Source organism: Corvus moneduloides, chromosome 4 (genome assembly GCF_009650955.1).
Source record: "Corvus moneduloides isolate bCorMon1 chromosome 4, bCorMon1.pri, whole genome shotgun sequence".
Lineage (NCBI taxonomy): Eukaryota > Metazoa > Chordata > Aves > Passeriformes > Corvidae > Corvus > Corvus moneduloides.
Window position 1 is genome coordinate 26,055,124 of NC_045479.1, and position 16,098 is coordinate 26,071,221.

General features: G+C 36.8%; 1 protein-coding gene across 10 annotated transcripts in view; it reads right to left on the reverse strand.

Annotated features, from left to right (window-relative positions):
- Positions 1-16,098, reverse strand: part of ATF7IP (activating transcription factor 7 interacting protein) — an 88,587-nt gene that overhangs the window by 16,185 nt on the left and 56,304 nt on the right. For 7 of the 10 annotated variants that reach the window (XM_032107041.1, XM_032107045.1, XM_032107040.1 and 4 more), the window contains 2 exons: positions 15,995-16,062; positions 1,292-14,543 (listed from right to left, as the gene is read on the reverse strand). In XM_032107041.1, coding sequence (XP_031962932.1) covers positions 13,098-14,543; positions 15,995-16,062 — 1,514 coding nt within the window. In that variant the 3' untranslated portion in view covers positions 1,292-13,097. Of the gene's footprint in view, positions 1-1,291; positions 14,544-15,994; positions 16,063-16,098 lie in introns of those variants that run through there. The other 3 variants (XM_032107048.1, XM_032107049.1, XM_032107047.1) reach the window with 2 other exon arrangements.

Consider the following 16,098-nt stretch of genomic DNA (forward strand, 5'->3'; position numbering starts at 1 on the left):
GTCTCAGATACTTATTAATAAGGAACTGATGAAATGAGAGCAAGAGAAGGTAATTTCAGACGAATATCCCAGGACTTGAAAAATGGGCGATAACCAAACGACTGTATTGCAGTAACAAGTATTAAACTATTTTCAGCTTTGGAAGGAGTAAAAACCCTGATGAATAGTAGTATATTGCTGTTTTACAGCTCAATGCATAACAATTTGCTGTTATAAAGTATATTTCAACTATGACTCCTAACATTTTAATCCAGTTGTAATCTGCGCTCTCCTCTGTAGTGGTGTAACTTTCTGACAGAGCAGTCATGAGGACAATATATTTACTTATTTTGAGACAGCTTGGCCTGTGTACTTAAAAAGACACTGACTTCACATTAAGAAAAAGGGAAAGCTTTTGTAAGCATACAAGCTGGAACTTCTATGCTTACAAAACATACCAAAAGCCATCAGAAAACTCCAATTGTATCCAGTAATTTCATTACTGTATTCTCACCCATTATGACAAATTTTAGCATTCTATTATTCTACATACAAATCTATTTTTAACCATCCCTTTAGAGAGCATAAAGGGATCTTCTAAGCTATTGCAGAGGTTAAATGTTTTAACAAAAAGCCCTAGGAGACCACCAAACAACATTTATCTTCTAGATCAACTGCTGTCCCTTGGCTGGTCAGACTGTGGGGATTATCAACATTTTCCCTTAGGTGATGAAAATAATATGGGAGAGGTCTTACATATTTCTGTGGTTTTAAATATACTTTCTAGAAAAAAATCGTGATTATATCAGTTTCTACTTCCTTAAACTTGCTACAAAATTTAGTTGTGGTATTTTCTTCTTGTTGTTGTTTTGTGGAAGAGATTATCACTTATTGTTGGACTGAACTGCTACTGATTTATGAATTAGAGTCAACAAGTTTCCTTAACACAAAGAGTTACAAAAACACTGTAATTATCAAAAATCTCTGAGCAATTAACATGGAAAAAAGCGTAAGTTATCAGACCCACATAGTCTGTACTAATGCTGACGTGGTCCCTAAGAATATTAGAGATTTTTCTGTGCAGTCAGATGGTGACAGATGCACAAAGCCTAAACACTGAGATTATCTGCTCTGTGACCTTTCATTTGGGCAAAACGAAGCCTTTAAGGAAGTCTGAAAAGCAATTCTTACACAGGCAAGGCTCTGAGGAGAAGCAAAAAGAGGTATTGTACGATTAGTAAATGCAAGCAGAAGCTGCCTGAATTATCACTCACTGAATCTGGAGTGCCTGGCATGACAGTTCTCTTTACTATGCATTATTACAACCTGGCTTCTTTTTGCCTTAAGTTCTGATGCTGCCACTGATGAAATGCTGCTAATAAAATACAATACAAGATTTGAGTAAGAAATATCTAACTACTTATGTTCACAGGTGATAGAACAGAGCTCTACAGGGACTCATCTTTCCTATACACAGAAAAACGTATTTCAGAATTACTAACCATGGAATTCTTCTGTTGAGTGATTGCTATTTAAAATACTTTCTAGCTACCGGTTTCTTAGTATGATGAGCTGATTTAACCACTTGAAGCTTAAGAAAAAGGCACATTAAAATAATCAATGATAAACTGATTAGCATAAAGTCAAGAGGCATTTCATTCCAACTTGATGATCTTCCCAGCCAACAATGTGTATTTTGAACCACGGCTCTCTCTGCCAGGAGAAAGCAGATTGAAAAATGGAGAGGGAGATCTATAAGGAACTGGAGAAAGAAAAAAAAAACTAACACCAAGCTACTGATTTCTTATCACTAAAAAAGAGATTAGTCAGAAGTAATTTCCTTTCAATTCTTCCTCTGCAAGGGAATCAAAATCCTTAGAAAAATACTCTGTATGACAGCTAACTGTTTTGAAGCCCTACTTGACTGTGCCACTTGAGAAAGTTCTCTGAATTTCCATGTCAGCAAGTGTCATGGCACGCATTTCTTTATTTTGGTGTGTCTGGAAGGCCAAATCTTGAGTTAGTTAAACAGGCAACTATTAAATCAGCTCAGCCAACAAGGTCTCATACATGCAATCCTCAGGAAGAAAGACCTCTTAGCCGACCACACTATTCAAGGCTTTTTACTAAATTAGCCTGGATAGCAACCTCCTCAACAGGAGCTATCCAGAAGTAGTTAGGCTCTTCCTGCAGCCCATCCTAGGAGCTACAGATCTGCAGGGAAGCCTTTAAGCAGAGCTCTGTGGTACACCCCCAGTCCTGGTTCTGGGACACACATTCCAGCTACTCCAAGCAGATACTGTACTCAATACACAGCACACCATGAAGTCCTGTATCCCTAGCCTCCCCAACTAGATAGATTCCCCTACTTCACCAACTGTGCATTTCCCTCAAATGAAATTCAGGGGTACAGGAAAATCTTAAGGAAATTTGAAAAAACAAAAAAGCTGAACATTGTGTTTCCTACCTAGGGGAGCATGGTATAGGCAGAGTATCACCACACAAAACAGACTGCTCATTATGCCTGTCATAACAGTCAGGATTTTGACTATTTGCAGCATCCACCTACACTCAAAAGGAGGAGAAGTATCCATTTCTGTATTTTGTAGTGTTGGCACACACAGTTTTCAGATACTTGTAGATATCTCAAATTCAGGAATGAAAAGGAAATTCAGAAAGAACTGGCAATCAGGTGTTAGAAGATTGGTCCACACTACTTTCCCATGGTAAAATTAAGCATCTCCATGATCTAAGAGAGCAACTTTATCACCTTATCCCAGATGTTTTTGCAGTACTGATACCACAAGAATGGTTAAGACCTACAAATTTAACCACACGGCATCATCTCTCTGAAATGCAAGTAATAAAGTGTTTTCAGAAAACCCTGTGCTGAACCAAACAAGAAAACAAAACCACCCCCTTTTAGTATCGTGACTATTTTACCCAGAAATTCTCTCAGGGAAATTTTTGTAGTACAAGGACTTGTGAAAACTCTAGTTTACAACAGCACTACGTTTGAGGAAAGACTACAGAGAAACAACTGCTCTTTTCTTCCTTAAAAAGGAGGGAATCGGATTCTTTGGAGAAGACTGCCATGTTACACATTAGAAATGGAGATTCAGATGTGCTGCTCTGAGCAAAATTAGAACCCAGCTTCAGAACACTTGCAGCCCTGATGAAGTAAAGGGGGAGCCTGGCATTGGACTTTCGGTCATGTACGAACAACACTTCCATTTGTGTCAAAAACAGAAACAAGAGAACAAGGTCTTTCAGCTCCTAGGATTAGATTTCAGCAAGCATTTGGGTAGACACTGGTAAAGCAGAAAAGTGTAGTCAAAGCACTCTGGTCTGCTATCACTTTTTAGCTATCTCCAAACACAGGAAGCCAACAACATGAAACTGCTTCAGCTGATCTCTGCAGAAGAACAAGATGATGCCATCTTAACACCTTTCTATCAGTACAGCCACATTAGTAAAATATTTAAAACCATTAACAAGACCCCTAAACATATGCCTGATGTTTTAGTTCACATATTGCCTAGCAAGTCTTAGTAACAAAGGATTCACACACCTTAGAATACAAATAAGCTGAAACAGAAACAAAACAATCACAGCAATATAAAGTGATCTGTATATATTTAAAATGTCACACTTACAAATAACAAACACAAAACCAAACCCAACAAAAGCACACAAAATCACAACCCCCTAAGCCAACCTGTTACCATTTGTCATAACCAGAGCACCTGTCTCCATACCAAACAGAAGCTGCACTTAAAACTGATTGTTTACAACAGCATCTGGGCAATTTCAAGTAATCTAGCAGAAAAAGGTTTACATTGAGATTTAAAAGAAATGTAAGCTACCAAACCCCCTTTTCCATCCCTTTACAGCTCATGTATCTTAATGTATGTGCCTTTAAATTCCAAGTAAGTAGAAATCCTCCAAAATACTGTCATTCATATTGCCATTTTGGATCTGTTTTATCCATAGCAGGTGAGTAAAGTTTGTATAGCCTGGAAGTAGCAACATCATGGGCTGAACCATCCAGTTAACCACAATTGTGTCTGAGTTGCCTTAGTTTAAATATCTCTCTCTTTTTACATGGCAGTGTAAAAATCTTAACATAAAACAATGGAAGGAGAAAAGTGAATTAAAAATTGAATTAAAAATTCAGCCTAACAAATCCCACTTTAAAATGCCAGTTTTAAATATATATGTGAAAAAATCTTTACCAAAAAAGTGAGAAAAATACAAGACTTCATCTTTTCTTGACTTCCCAGTTTTAATATAACCACATCTTTAGTCTTCAGCTGGTAGGTGAACTTCAATTTGCAATTAAGATGTTTTGCATAAAAGCAGTATGTCCTGTAACTGAATACTTCATACTGAAGTCTAACACAGACCAGCCCAACACAAGGCGCACAACTTGCAGGAAAAAGGCAAAACACAAGGCTAAGTGGGGGGTGAGGACACAAGGTATAACTAAGAGCAGAAACAAAGATGAAAAAAAGAAGCAGGAGGAGGAAAAAACATAGCAAGGGAAAAGAAAATAACAAGCCATGCAGCATCTGAGCATGCACCACCGCAAGTATGGAAGGATGAGTTAAGTGTACTGCAAAGTTACTTCGCTATTCTCAGTGTTGTGCATTTTTCCTGAAACAGCCCACCAAGGAGAAGGCCCTTCACACTTACAATCTGTTTTGAAAAGTGTGCTCTTTTAAGAAAATCTTGTCAAATTGCAGCCCCTCTGCCCCAGCTGCTTTAGTCTGCAAAGTCATGTCCACACCTACTGCAATTACCAACATGAAATGATCTGTTTGTGTGCAAGATGCCCCAGGCAAGCAGCTCACTTGGCAAGTGTGAAGGAAAAGTATTTTAATGGCAAGCACAGAACTTGTGAAAGCAGCAACTGAAAGACCCTAGAAGAGAGGGCAAAACTGAAAACATAAACACTTATCTCTTTCAAGTATCTGAGTGTAACCTGCCAAGTCCTGAAATAAACGTCATAACCTCTTCTAAATTCCTCTTCATCAGTTACATGGAAACTGCTTTATAGTGCATATGGAAGTTAAAACAATGGAAAGTATGCATAAAATGAATGCAACTATTCAAGTTTGTGCATTTTTTACCGCTTCACATTAGAAATTGGTATTTCTAAGTGTCTACTAACTGCAAAACTTTTGCTTAAAACTAACATTTTCAGATTTCTTGACCATGAAAACTACTAGAAACAAGACTTTGTATTAACTAATTATATAAAATTGCTATTCATATTTCAGTTATTACACTTCAGGGTTTTCTACAAAGAATCAGTAAAAATTACCTATGCTCACAATTTCATGCATTTTCCACTGCATACATAACATCTGCTTTCTTCCAATCCCAGCCACTAAAGTCTTTTTAAGCATTGAAGAAAGTACTGAGAAATAGATGGACTGACATATAAGATATACTTATGGGGATAATTGCTAGGAAAAAGCAGCAATAATACAGTTTTCCTTGATAAAGAAAATAATTGCACATTGACTTTCTAAAACCGGTGTCATATGGATATTACAGAAATTTAAACAGTAAGTATAATAGAAAAGGGGTTCTTAGAGGTAATAAAAATCATGGAACGTGTTAAAAATGGATAAATACAGGGTCACCTGAACCTGAAGTCGCAATTAAGATTTGCAATAAAACCAATGTCAATTTTTTATAATTAAGAACTTTTTTCCTTCTTTTGGAAGACTGTCATAATATCCCCTATGCCATTGACTGTACTATCAAATAATTAATCTACACACTAGCAAACCGTATATTAATGAGGGGGAATCAGAAGGGCATCAGCCTCACAATAAAATGAAGGGCTGGTTCTGGTGTTCAAGTGATTCTGAAGCAGTTTCCTCATCTGCCTCTACGAAAGTGTGGACACTCAGACAGGCTACTACCACTACACTGTTTTTCCACTCGCAGAGACTGCTTCGCACTGTTGTAAAATACTGGAGTGGGAGAAAGAATATCACCTTAGCTTTGCTAGCCAGCAACTTTTTCAGATCATTACTGCTACAAATTAGGTTGATTTGTCATTTGCAATTTTGAAAAGAAAGAAAAAGCTTTTTTACAGACACTTATCTCCACAATTTTTTCTACTCCAATACCACAAGGAAAACAAATGTAAGGAAGGAGACAATTTAAGGGCGAAAGCACATATGGTAGACATGATATTGAGAAAAGAAGTTATCTCCCACCGTAACTGCAACTGTGAAATTTAACAGAGAAAAAGTTAAAACACCACAGCACATATACACCAATGGCAAACTACTGTAAAAAACTGGGAAAGAAACCTCTAAAGCTCAAACTGAACAGCTCAACAACATGCACGTGTATTGTACCAGATGAAAAACCAAAAGCTGCAAGTTGGTATTTTTGAAGAAAGTTCTGAATATTCACTTCTCTATTCACATATGATAGATACGATTTTAAAAGTTTTGGTATTATATAACGCCACAGTTCAGTTCATCACAAAGAGGTAACAAGGTTATTGATTGTAATGCCACCTGCTTTTCATAAAGGAACATTTCAGTATGTAAAAGTGAAAAATTAAGGGGAAAAAATGCAACAATGAAAAAATAAATTGCAAAATAAATGTATTTCAGGGTAGTAAATAAAATTTCTGAAGACTATGTGTGGCACACTGACACAGTGGAGACAATTTTATTAAGTTTCTACTAGAAAAAAAGACCAAACTAGAAAAAAATCTGGAAGTTGTAAACCAGACAATTCATGAAGCATCATACCACCACAATAACACATGATGCACCAAGGCGTTATATAATAGCAAAATCAATCTTAAATTATGGGGGGTGATGTTAAAAATATGTCTCGGGAATGGGATGTGCATAGAGAGGGTGGTAAAACTGTGTTTGTATGCGTAATTATAAAGTCAATATTTCATTTTTAGTCATCCATATACAAAACTACAGATTGCAAGCACAGTTTAAGCAATTGTGAAAATTATTTTTTTTATACATTTCTGAGCATATTACAGTCACAGACTACTTCAGGGTCAGATTTATCATTCTCAACCGTTGTTTTTTCTAATGCAGTAACTCCCACAAAACTGAAATAATTATTCCAGCCTTGCAAAGATGTCATGAAAATCTACTCAACCACGTACCAAATATATTTGTCGTCTCTTATCAAGGTAAAAAGGAAAACGATAACGCAATAAAGGAAGCAGCTTACCATGATCAAAGTTTACACAAAATTTCACAGTGCTGCAATACATGTTTTGATAGTGTGTGGTTGCATATTTGCATAATACTAAAAAACTCTTTTAACAGACATTTTATGTGTTGCATTCACAAGATTGCTACATTCCCCTTACCCTTAACTGGTACTGTGCAACACTTCCTACAGAACAAGAACAATGTAAGCACGGAAAAAGTGAATAACCAGTTATAGTAACCCCTAAGTGTTATATACCCTCTCACTTCTTTGGTGCAAAGAGCAGATGATGGTCTGGCTACCCCTATTAACAAGAACACAAATAAGAGATTGGTTGCCAGCATAGCTGGTTTTAGATGCTAGTAATCCTAGTCCCAATTAGAAGTTACAAAGAAACACTTCACACAATGCTAAAAGTATTTTTCTGCATCTGTGATTCTCTTTTTCCTTTATCAGCCAGTTAAAAGGGTATATAATAAACACAATAAACACAAACATACGTGCACACACACACACATCTCTTTACTGGTTCTTACTCTTTGAAGGCGAAACATGTACCTTATTTCCCCAAAACTCACTGACAGTTTCCCAACAGTATCACGTGGGATGGCTGTCTTGGATGGTGGAAGACCATCTTATTGAAAAGTAAATATATTTATAATACTTTTCAGATTAGTTTACCACAGCTTTTTAAAGCTCCATGCCTGGAGTAATGGCATAATCAATTAGATTGTTTTAATATCTCCTCCAAAATTCTTGGCCCCAAATGACAAATTTGGGCCTACAATACACAAGTATATTTACCCATTTAAAGCTGCTCTCAGTAGCTGGGGGTGGTTTAAGTAACGCAGGTAAGTCACAGGGAAAGACAAATCACTTTAAAAGCCACACAATAAGGGATTCACTTTAACTGTGTTTCTTAGAACAGCCATCCAATTCAGCTACCTGATGCCCTGCTAACAACTTTATAATTCAGATTTCTAATTAGTGTTGGGCAAAGGTTCTATCTAACAGACGAGAGCTAGTGGCATTTTAAACAGCGTGAACATAACCCCAAGGTCATAGACAAAAGCCAAGCAGCCCATTTTACATATATAACTATATATGTTTATTTTCAGTGACAAAACCATGAAATTCAAGGAAACATATTCATCAATAATGCTTCAACAACATAGAATTAATAGCTGATTATAAATTGTAAGCTGACATATCCATTTTGCTCACATTATTTCCCAAGAGACACTCACAAAGTTTGTTACACATTGCAGAGTAAAGAGATAGGAGTTATAAATGTACTTTATTAATGTTGTACCAGATGAATTTCCAATAGTCAGCAAAATAAATTAAACTGTAGTTCAACCAAACAAATCAAGGTATGTCAGAAGCAATGGGAAATGGATAGGACACTGGTGGACTTTTATTTAATAAACTAATAGTAGCTGTAAAGTGAAATGCACAGATGAAATTTAGACAGAAAAAGATATTTACTCCTTAAGAGGATAAGATGCACATGAAGCAGGGAACAAGAAACAAAAGACTATTCACCTGACCTGGTGTTTTGATAAATATAATGCAAACATTCTTGACCATTGACTTATGCCAGACATTTTGAACACATCAAATCCTGTTCAGATTTGTTCCCTGTTACTTTATGTTACAATATAATAAAACTGCTTTCATAGATTCTCTCAGTATACCATAGCTATATTTATATATTATATATTATATATAACTCCTGTATCTATAACTGGGATACATACTAAAATACTTTAAAACCATTGTAAAGATTTGCTATATAATTAAAAATGCCTTTGCCTCTGTAACAATAATATTTACCCCAATACATTAAAAGTGCTTGTCATGTCTTCAAATGCAACTCAAGGACCCGAGGCACTGGAACGGCCATTGGTAAAATGACTGGGACCAAATAACAACCCTTAAATTTCTGTGTATGCAGAAAAAAGCTGAAGATGAAAGACTAACAGAAGTAGTAAGATGCCCCCTCCCACATCCCTGCAGCCACTCCTTTTGGAGCAAGAAGCAAGAGAGAAAGGCTGAAAAACAAGAAACAGTCATACAGCAAAATCGCATGTCCAAACTGCATACTGAAAACTTTGACTATGCTGACCTAAACAGCAACTACTGAGAAGCTGTACAGTTCAGGATAACCAGAGGTATTAGACTAAAACCACAACAAACCCAAGAACAAATTCAATTTCAAAGCATCCTTCCAATGCCTTCAGGTATTTGACACTATGTACAGTGGAGCTCTTCACATGGTACAGAGAAGGTGCATATAGCAAAGAAAATTTAACATACTTTAAGATACCATGCTAAGTTCATAAAAACAAAAAGTAGTTAGAGTTGCCCTTAAAGTAACAGCTGAGATTTCCAAACTTAACAGGAAAACACCGAGAAAACAAGTTCTAGATTCACAACACTAGTACAAAAGCTGAATTATGAAAATGAGATGTAAAACTAAATTTATGGAAGTATTATGTAAGGAACCAGTCATTCTCTACTGTTTTCAGGGTCACCTCCATCAAAAGAAATGGAATTTAATCAATAACATAGCGGCCAGTATTAATTTAGTTGACATAGACTAAGTGCTGTTTTTTGTTTGTGCTGGGTTTTTTGTTTTGGTTTGGGTTTTTTCTGGTGAGGGATTATTGGCTGGTTGGTTGGTTTTGCTTTTTACGGATTTTTTTGCAACTGAAATGAAACAGTCTTATTTTAGGACAAGATCTAATTAGAAAATTCAAGAGTCACAGATGATAAACTTCTATCAAAGAATATATGTTAAATTCAGATTCTTAAAGTGAATTTTAAATGATGATTGACAATTTTGCATTAAATTTGCAGCCAAAGTCTAAATCTAAGTTTAAACAAACTATTCTTAACCTGTTGGTTCACCAACCAGGTTCGCTTATAGCAGAAAAATAATGGGAAAAAACCCAAGAAACTCTGTTATTCTGCTGTTTGAGGTTCTCTGCTGATACTGCAACTGAGGAGTACAATTCATGTCCATTTTGATAGAATTCATTATGTTCACACAGCATAACTTGTACTGCCATGAACAGCACTGACTAGAAACTTTACCCCTTGCTCCCCACATTACTGTACTCACAGCCAAAACTGAGTATACAAAAGCTGCAAAATATGCATTTGGTTTACTTCAGTTTTTTCTAGACATAAAATACATGTAGGAAAGATTCATTTAACACTTTAGGTGGGAGGGGAAACAGGAGAAAGATTTTTCAGTTCTGGAAGGTTAGAAAGATGTTCTACTAACTAGAATTAATCCAAATTTTACCAGAAAGCTTAGTAAACAATGATCCCGGGTCTTGTGAAGCAACAATACTTCCAGCCCAAACGAGGAATACTTTCTAATTTAAAAAAACTTCTCCCATACAAAACCTACTATACTACAGTATAGTAGTTATACTGCAGGCAGTAGTTCTGAAGAATCAGGTTCAAAGTGAAGGTAGTAAGAGGACGCCGTATAGTTGGTGCCAACAGAATTAGAATTTAACAAATGAGAATCCAGAAATACCCAATTGTAAGCCAACAGAATGGAAGTCAAGTTAGAAGCCAAATGATAATCAAAAAGAATTAGAGACATGCCAAAACTGGCCAAGAGAGTCCCTCTTCCTGTTTTAATCACCAACTAGATTTATGTTGAAGAAGGAAGCCACCAGCAATTTGCTGTTGCACTAAGTCACCCAGATGCAGTTAGAACCAGAGCAGGGCGTGTGGTCAGTATGATCACGGTATGCAGCAAGAGGGAACACAGAATCATCTCCTGGCAACCTACTTTTCTTGTTTCTGGAGGATAAATGTTCAATGCCAGTATGCTGGAAGAAGCAACTACCTAAGACAAAGATGGAAACATTTTTTGGGGGGCAATAGTAATACATACCCATCCTGGTGAAAGTTTGGATTAAATTTGGTTTTGCTGACTGACGAATTCTATGAATCCCAAAAATTTGGAAATCTGTGTTACCCTAAAATATCCTAGAATAAGTTAGTGCACAGTTCTTCTATAATTTGAGAACTGTTTGCCCTTTGTTTTTCTACTTTTTCTTCTAGCTGTTAGAAAGGATCACTTTCTCTACCATCTCTAATTGATTTACTTTAGGCTTGACAAGATGATCCATGCTTTCTTTCCTCTAGTCATTGATATCATAAATTAATGCTCCTACTAAGGAAGTAGGACTGTGCAGAAGTAATTTTTATATTAACAATTACATCAGATCAACTATCTCAATCATAGGTAAATTTAAGATCACTACAGAACTTTTAAAACCTTTCAAACGTGTTCCATTAAAAAATGGAGCACTGTGTTGGTCTTACACTTTGGAAAATTGATGCAGTAAGTATGAATAACCTACACAAAGCCGCAAAGGTAAATCTTATAAGCAAAGATGAAAACTCCAACATTTCAGGCATCAAGTCCTCTGTACAGACTATAGCAGTGTCTACATAGAGTATACACTATAACAGAGTGATAAATCTCATTCAGTATTTGAAAGCCTATCCCTGCAAGGAAGTTCTCCACAGAATTAAGAGTTTATCATGGTCAATTTGTCATTTCTGCTGGGATTTTTCTCTATTTTGTCCATTGTTGAGCAAAACCAACACTTCAAGTGAAGTCCTTTGTGTGATAAGCCATGAATATGTAGTGCATGTGTGCACACATTTGAAAAGGACAAAGCAATGTCTGTTTCACTCAGTTAATATAATGGAAAACAGTTGTAAACGCTACACTGTTTCTTCTTCCAAAGTGGGCCTACCATAATTTGTGATTCTATAACCAGTATTCTATTTTTATTTACAGGACGATCTCTTGTCAGAATCTATGATGAAAATTATTATTCACATCCACTATCCTGAGAATTCCTAACATGTAAAAATCTATGGAAAAGATAATGACAGGATCAGTTTACTAATCTGAAGAAGATAAAATCAAAAATATTATTTGGACAGCATTCAGTGGGGCAGAACAGGATGTACTTATATTACACTGACAAAGACTAGAGCGCAAAGATGATGTGAAATGCAGTGAAGGGATTGGTGAGAGGAAATACAAAAAAGCCTCTCACAAGTTAGGCACAGAGACAACACTCAAACTCTAATTACCTGGCATTTAAGCAAGAAATTGTTTTCAGCTCTTTTGAGAATGTTCTCCCCATTTCATGCACAACCAGAGAGATCCCAATTTTAATACCACACATATTAATAATGCCTTTGGAGAACAGAATGACTGGAATCCTAAGCCAAAAATATTAAATAGGAAAAGACCTGCATTGCAAATCTGCAGCTCACAGAGAAAATCAATTTAGAAGAATGTTTTAAAAAAAATAAAATAAAGGCACAGTCCTTTGGTAGGTCTGATAATTTGAACAGAGAGTGACAGTGGTTAAGCAAATCCAGGTGTTTTCACACGTATGTATATATTTGTAGTGCATCTGTGTCTATTTTCATTCAACTTCTACTTTCTTGGTGCTCTTCAGTAATCAAGTATTTGATTTTTAAGATGCTACATTAGTGCCAGCAGGCACAAAATGGTATGATAAATAACACTCTTCACAAAATAGAAAAGCCACACTCTTAGTGAAGAAAGCATATCTTCAGCTAAGTGGAAATCAGTATCTCCCTTTAATGTTTTTTAAATAGCTCTGCTCAGCCACTTGAAAGAGTCCCAGCTGCCACAAAAAGTCATACAAACTCCAAGCCCTGCTCTGTTTAAGTTTCTGCTCCATAGCTCACATCTTGAGTGCAAACAGGATACTTCTTGCTGAACTAGACCATAAGAAATTTCCTTAGTAGACCAAGTAAAAAACCAAATCTGATAATTTTTCCATTTTAACAATTCATCTGAAATCGATTCTATTACAGAAGCATCAAGTCATTGGTTCTTGCTTTATCACACGCTTTATAAAGACAGGTTTGTTACAACAGCCTTGAAGGGGACCGGCAGTTAGATTCCCACCAGTCATGCTCTTGGGGAGAAACACCTTGGAAGAACTGTGGTTCAACAGGATGGGGCTTCTGCAATTCAGAGCTGGGTGTCCCTCAGGGACTAAAGCCACAGAGTTAGTGCCAGGTGGCACCACAGATTTTGCAGGGAATAAAATTTTGTTTTGTTCTAGAACAACATGTTTCACAGAAGAGGTGGATGCGCCAGATACTGATTCTTTTATCACTTCATTTGGGATCTTGCTATATCGATAACTGGGGGCATTATTTCCCATTATATCTGACCAGGCCCTGTAGTGAACCTCTGCAGATCCCCAGTAGTGTCTAATAGCAGACTCAGAGCGATGGCCTGTCACTGTCATTATTTCTCTAGGCCCCAGTCCTGCTTCACACAGTAGCTGGATGGTGGTAGTTCGGAGAGAATGATTGGTGTACCGCTGAGAGAGCCTGGCTGCCACACTTATCCTGGGCATCATGGTGCCCAGGTAGTTCACACCCATCGGTTCTCTTTTGTACCAGACAGGCTGTTCTTGCATTTGCTCTGATGTTAGCTTTAGAGGGTGCAGGTAAAAGGCAGGGGGCTCTGGAGGCAACTTGGACAAATAAAGTTCCAAGGAAAAAACAGGACAGTTTGGGTCCCCAGGCATATCATACATTTTACCCATTTTATGAGGATCTTCGCCATTTTTTCCTTTGCCAGGATACCTGAACATAGCATATCGACGCCCATTCTTGTCCTTCTCAACAACAAATGCATCTGGAGCCAGATCTCTTAGAATCTCCCTCCCTCGCTTGGCAAAATGCAACTGCAAATCAAACCACACCTTGTTGACGAGTGCCAGTGGACTGTGCAAACCCAGCACACCAGATTGCTTAATCTTACGCAAGTCCTCCGCAGCTATAGGAGGATGGTGGTGAGTCTCATCCTTCCCCTGCATGCGCAGCATCTTCAGCACGCTCACAAACACCATGTTTGCACTCGCAAACTCTTTGTCCTTCATTAAGCAAATCTGACGATTATAAGGTGGCATTTTGAGATGCCGGTTTAAGCCAGCACGCATTGACTTGTAGCTTGCCACGCTGTAGGTATTTCCATCGTGATTTCTTATAGTGTAATAAAAATCTCTTAAGATATCATTGAGTTCACTTACTGGAACCAATTCAAAGCTAGGATCCTTGCCATTTTTGGCCAGCCACTGTTTTAACAGGTTAGCTGCCCAGCCAGTCTGCTTGTGGGTGTTTTTGATGCTCTTAGCATCCTCTTCCTCTTCCTCCAATCCAAAGAGGACATCCTCAGGGAAGTTAAAATTCGTCTGTGCTGCTTCTACTGCTTCTTTATTTTCTGATGAAGTCTCTTCCTGTTTCAACTGCTTTTTGAAACAATTGATCAAAGTTGTACCATCAAACATGCCACAGGTATACGGCACACAGCGAACTACTTTTTGATCTGAGAGCTGCGAAGTGTGGAGTAATATACAATATTTTGGATTTTACGTAAGAAAAAGCAGGTGGCATTAACTGGATTCTTCAAATGAATGGCAAGTCAATTCCATACCTCACTAGCCAATTAAAATGCATCAGGTCCTTCTTTTCTAACCATGACATTACACATGCTTTAACTGATTTCACGGAAAGCAAACCTGGAACATACACTACACAACAGAAGACTGAAAACCAGAAAACAACCTATGCCTTTTATTTCCCTCCTCCTAGTTCACCTTCCACTGCTAAATACCACTATCATACACAATCTGTCTTTCCAAATTTTTTCCAGGTTTCAGGCTCTAACTGAAGAAAAATTCCAGAATATGCATCTTATACTGAAAATTAAATCTTAAAACTGTACTACTGTCATCCATTATGGCACTGGATTTCCTACATATTAAGTACTGACAAGAGTTTTAATAGCTATAATCCACAGGTATCTTTGAAAAATGAGGTTCCAAACAACTTTTCTTTTTGAAATGCCTTAATAGAAAGGTAAGAGTGAGGCACAGTTTATACTCTAAAATACTGGCTACCTTTGCCAGACTACTTTCAACAGGTGAAAACCAGAATATTGTCCAGTATATTTCTTCTTGCTTTGAAATACAGTTTAGATTAACTGTACCTTGAGACACTAATGAATTTGGAAATGTTGGCTGGAAGAAATTAATTTTATTCCCCTTAATAAAATGACTTCTGGTTAAGAGCAATAGTTAAGTATGAGGTGCTTTGTGAAACATCTGTAAACAGAAAGAAAATTATTTATGAAGAATTTTAAATAGCTTAATTTCAGACTTGAAATTTCAAAGCAAGTTCAACAAATTTTAGACAAGGAATCCAGAAGTACTGCAAGTTATCCTTTATTATGAAGTAGCTATTCCTGAAGAAGGTTTCTTTTCCTTTTTTTTTTCCCCTCCCATGATATATGACAACCAAACATTAGAATTCCAATTTTAAGTTCTGAATTAGTATGGAAATGAGAGCACTGCAATAATTTATAAAATATTTGTAACTTTAAGTTCAAGCCATTCAGACAAAGATTGGGGAGTCTTTTCTTTGTATGCTTGCTCTGTTGTATCAGACAAGTTTTAGTCTGCTCCTGATTTACCAACTCGTCTACCTACAAAAACCCCATCAGAAAACTTCTGAAAAAATTATCAGAAGCTCATGCTCCAAATAAGAGTGAATCAGAAGAAGAAAAATATAAACTGAGAGAAACTAGAAAGGATGACACAAAAGAAACTAAAATTGTTTCATTATAAGCAATAAAGGTAAAGAACTTTTCTCCTGTGGATTGTAACTTTAGAATTTTATATAGAAACAATCAACAGCCTACCTGTGTTGTTCCCTCAGCAGGTCGCTTGTTTGCCGAAGTATCTGTTGGTGGCCTGCTTGTCTGGTTTTCTGAGGGGTCAAGAAATTGTTCATTTGCAGTATCTG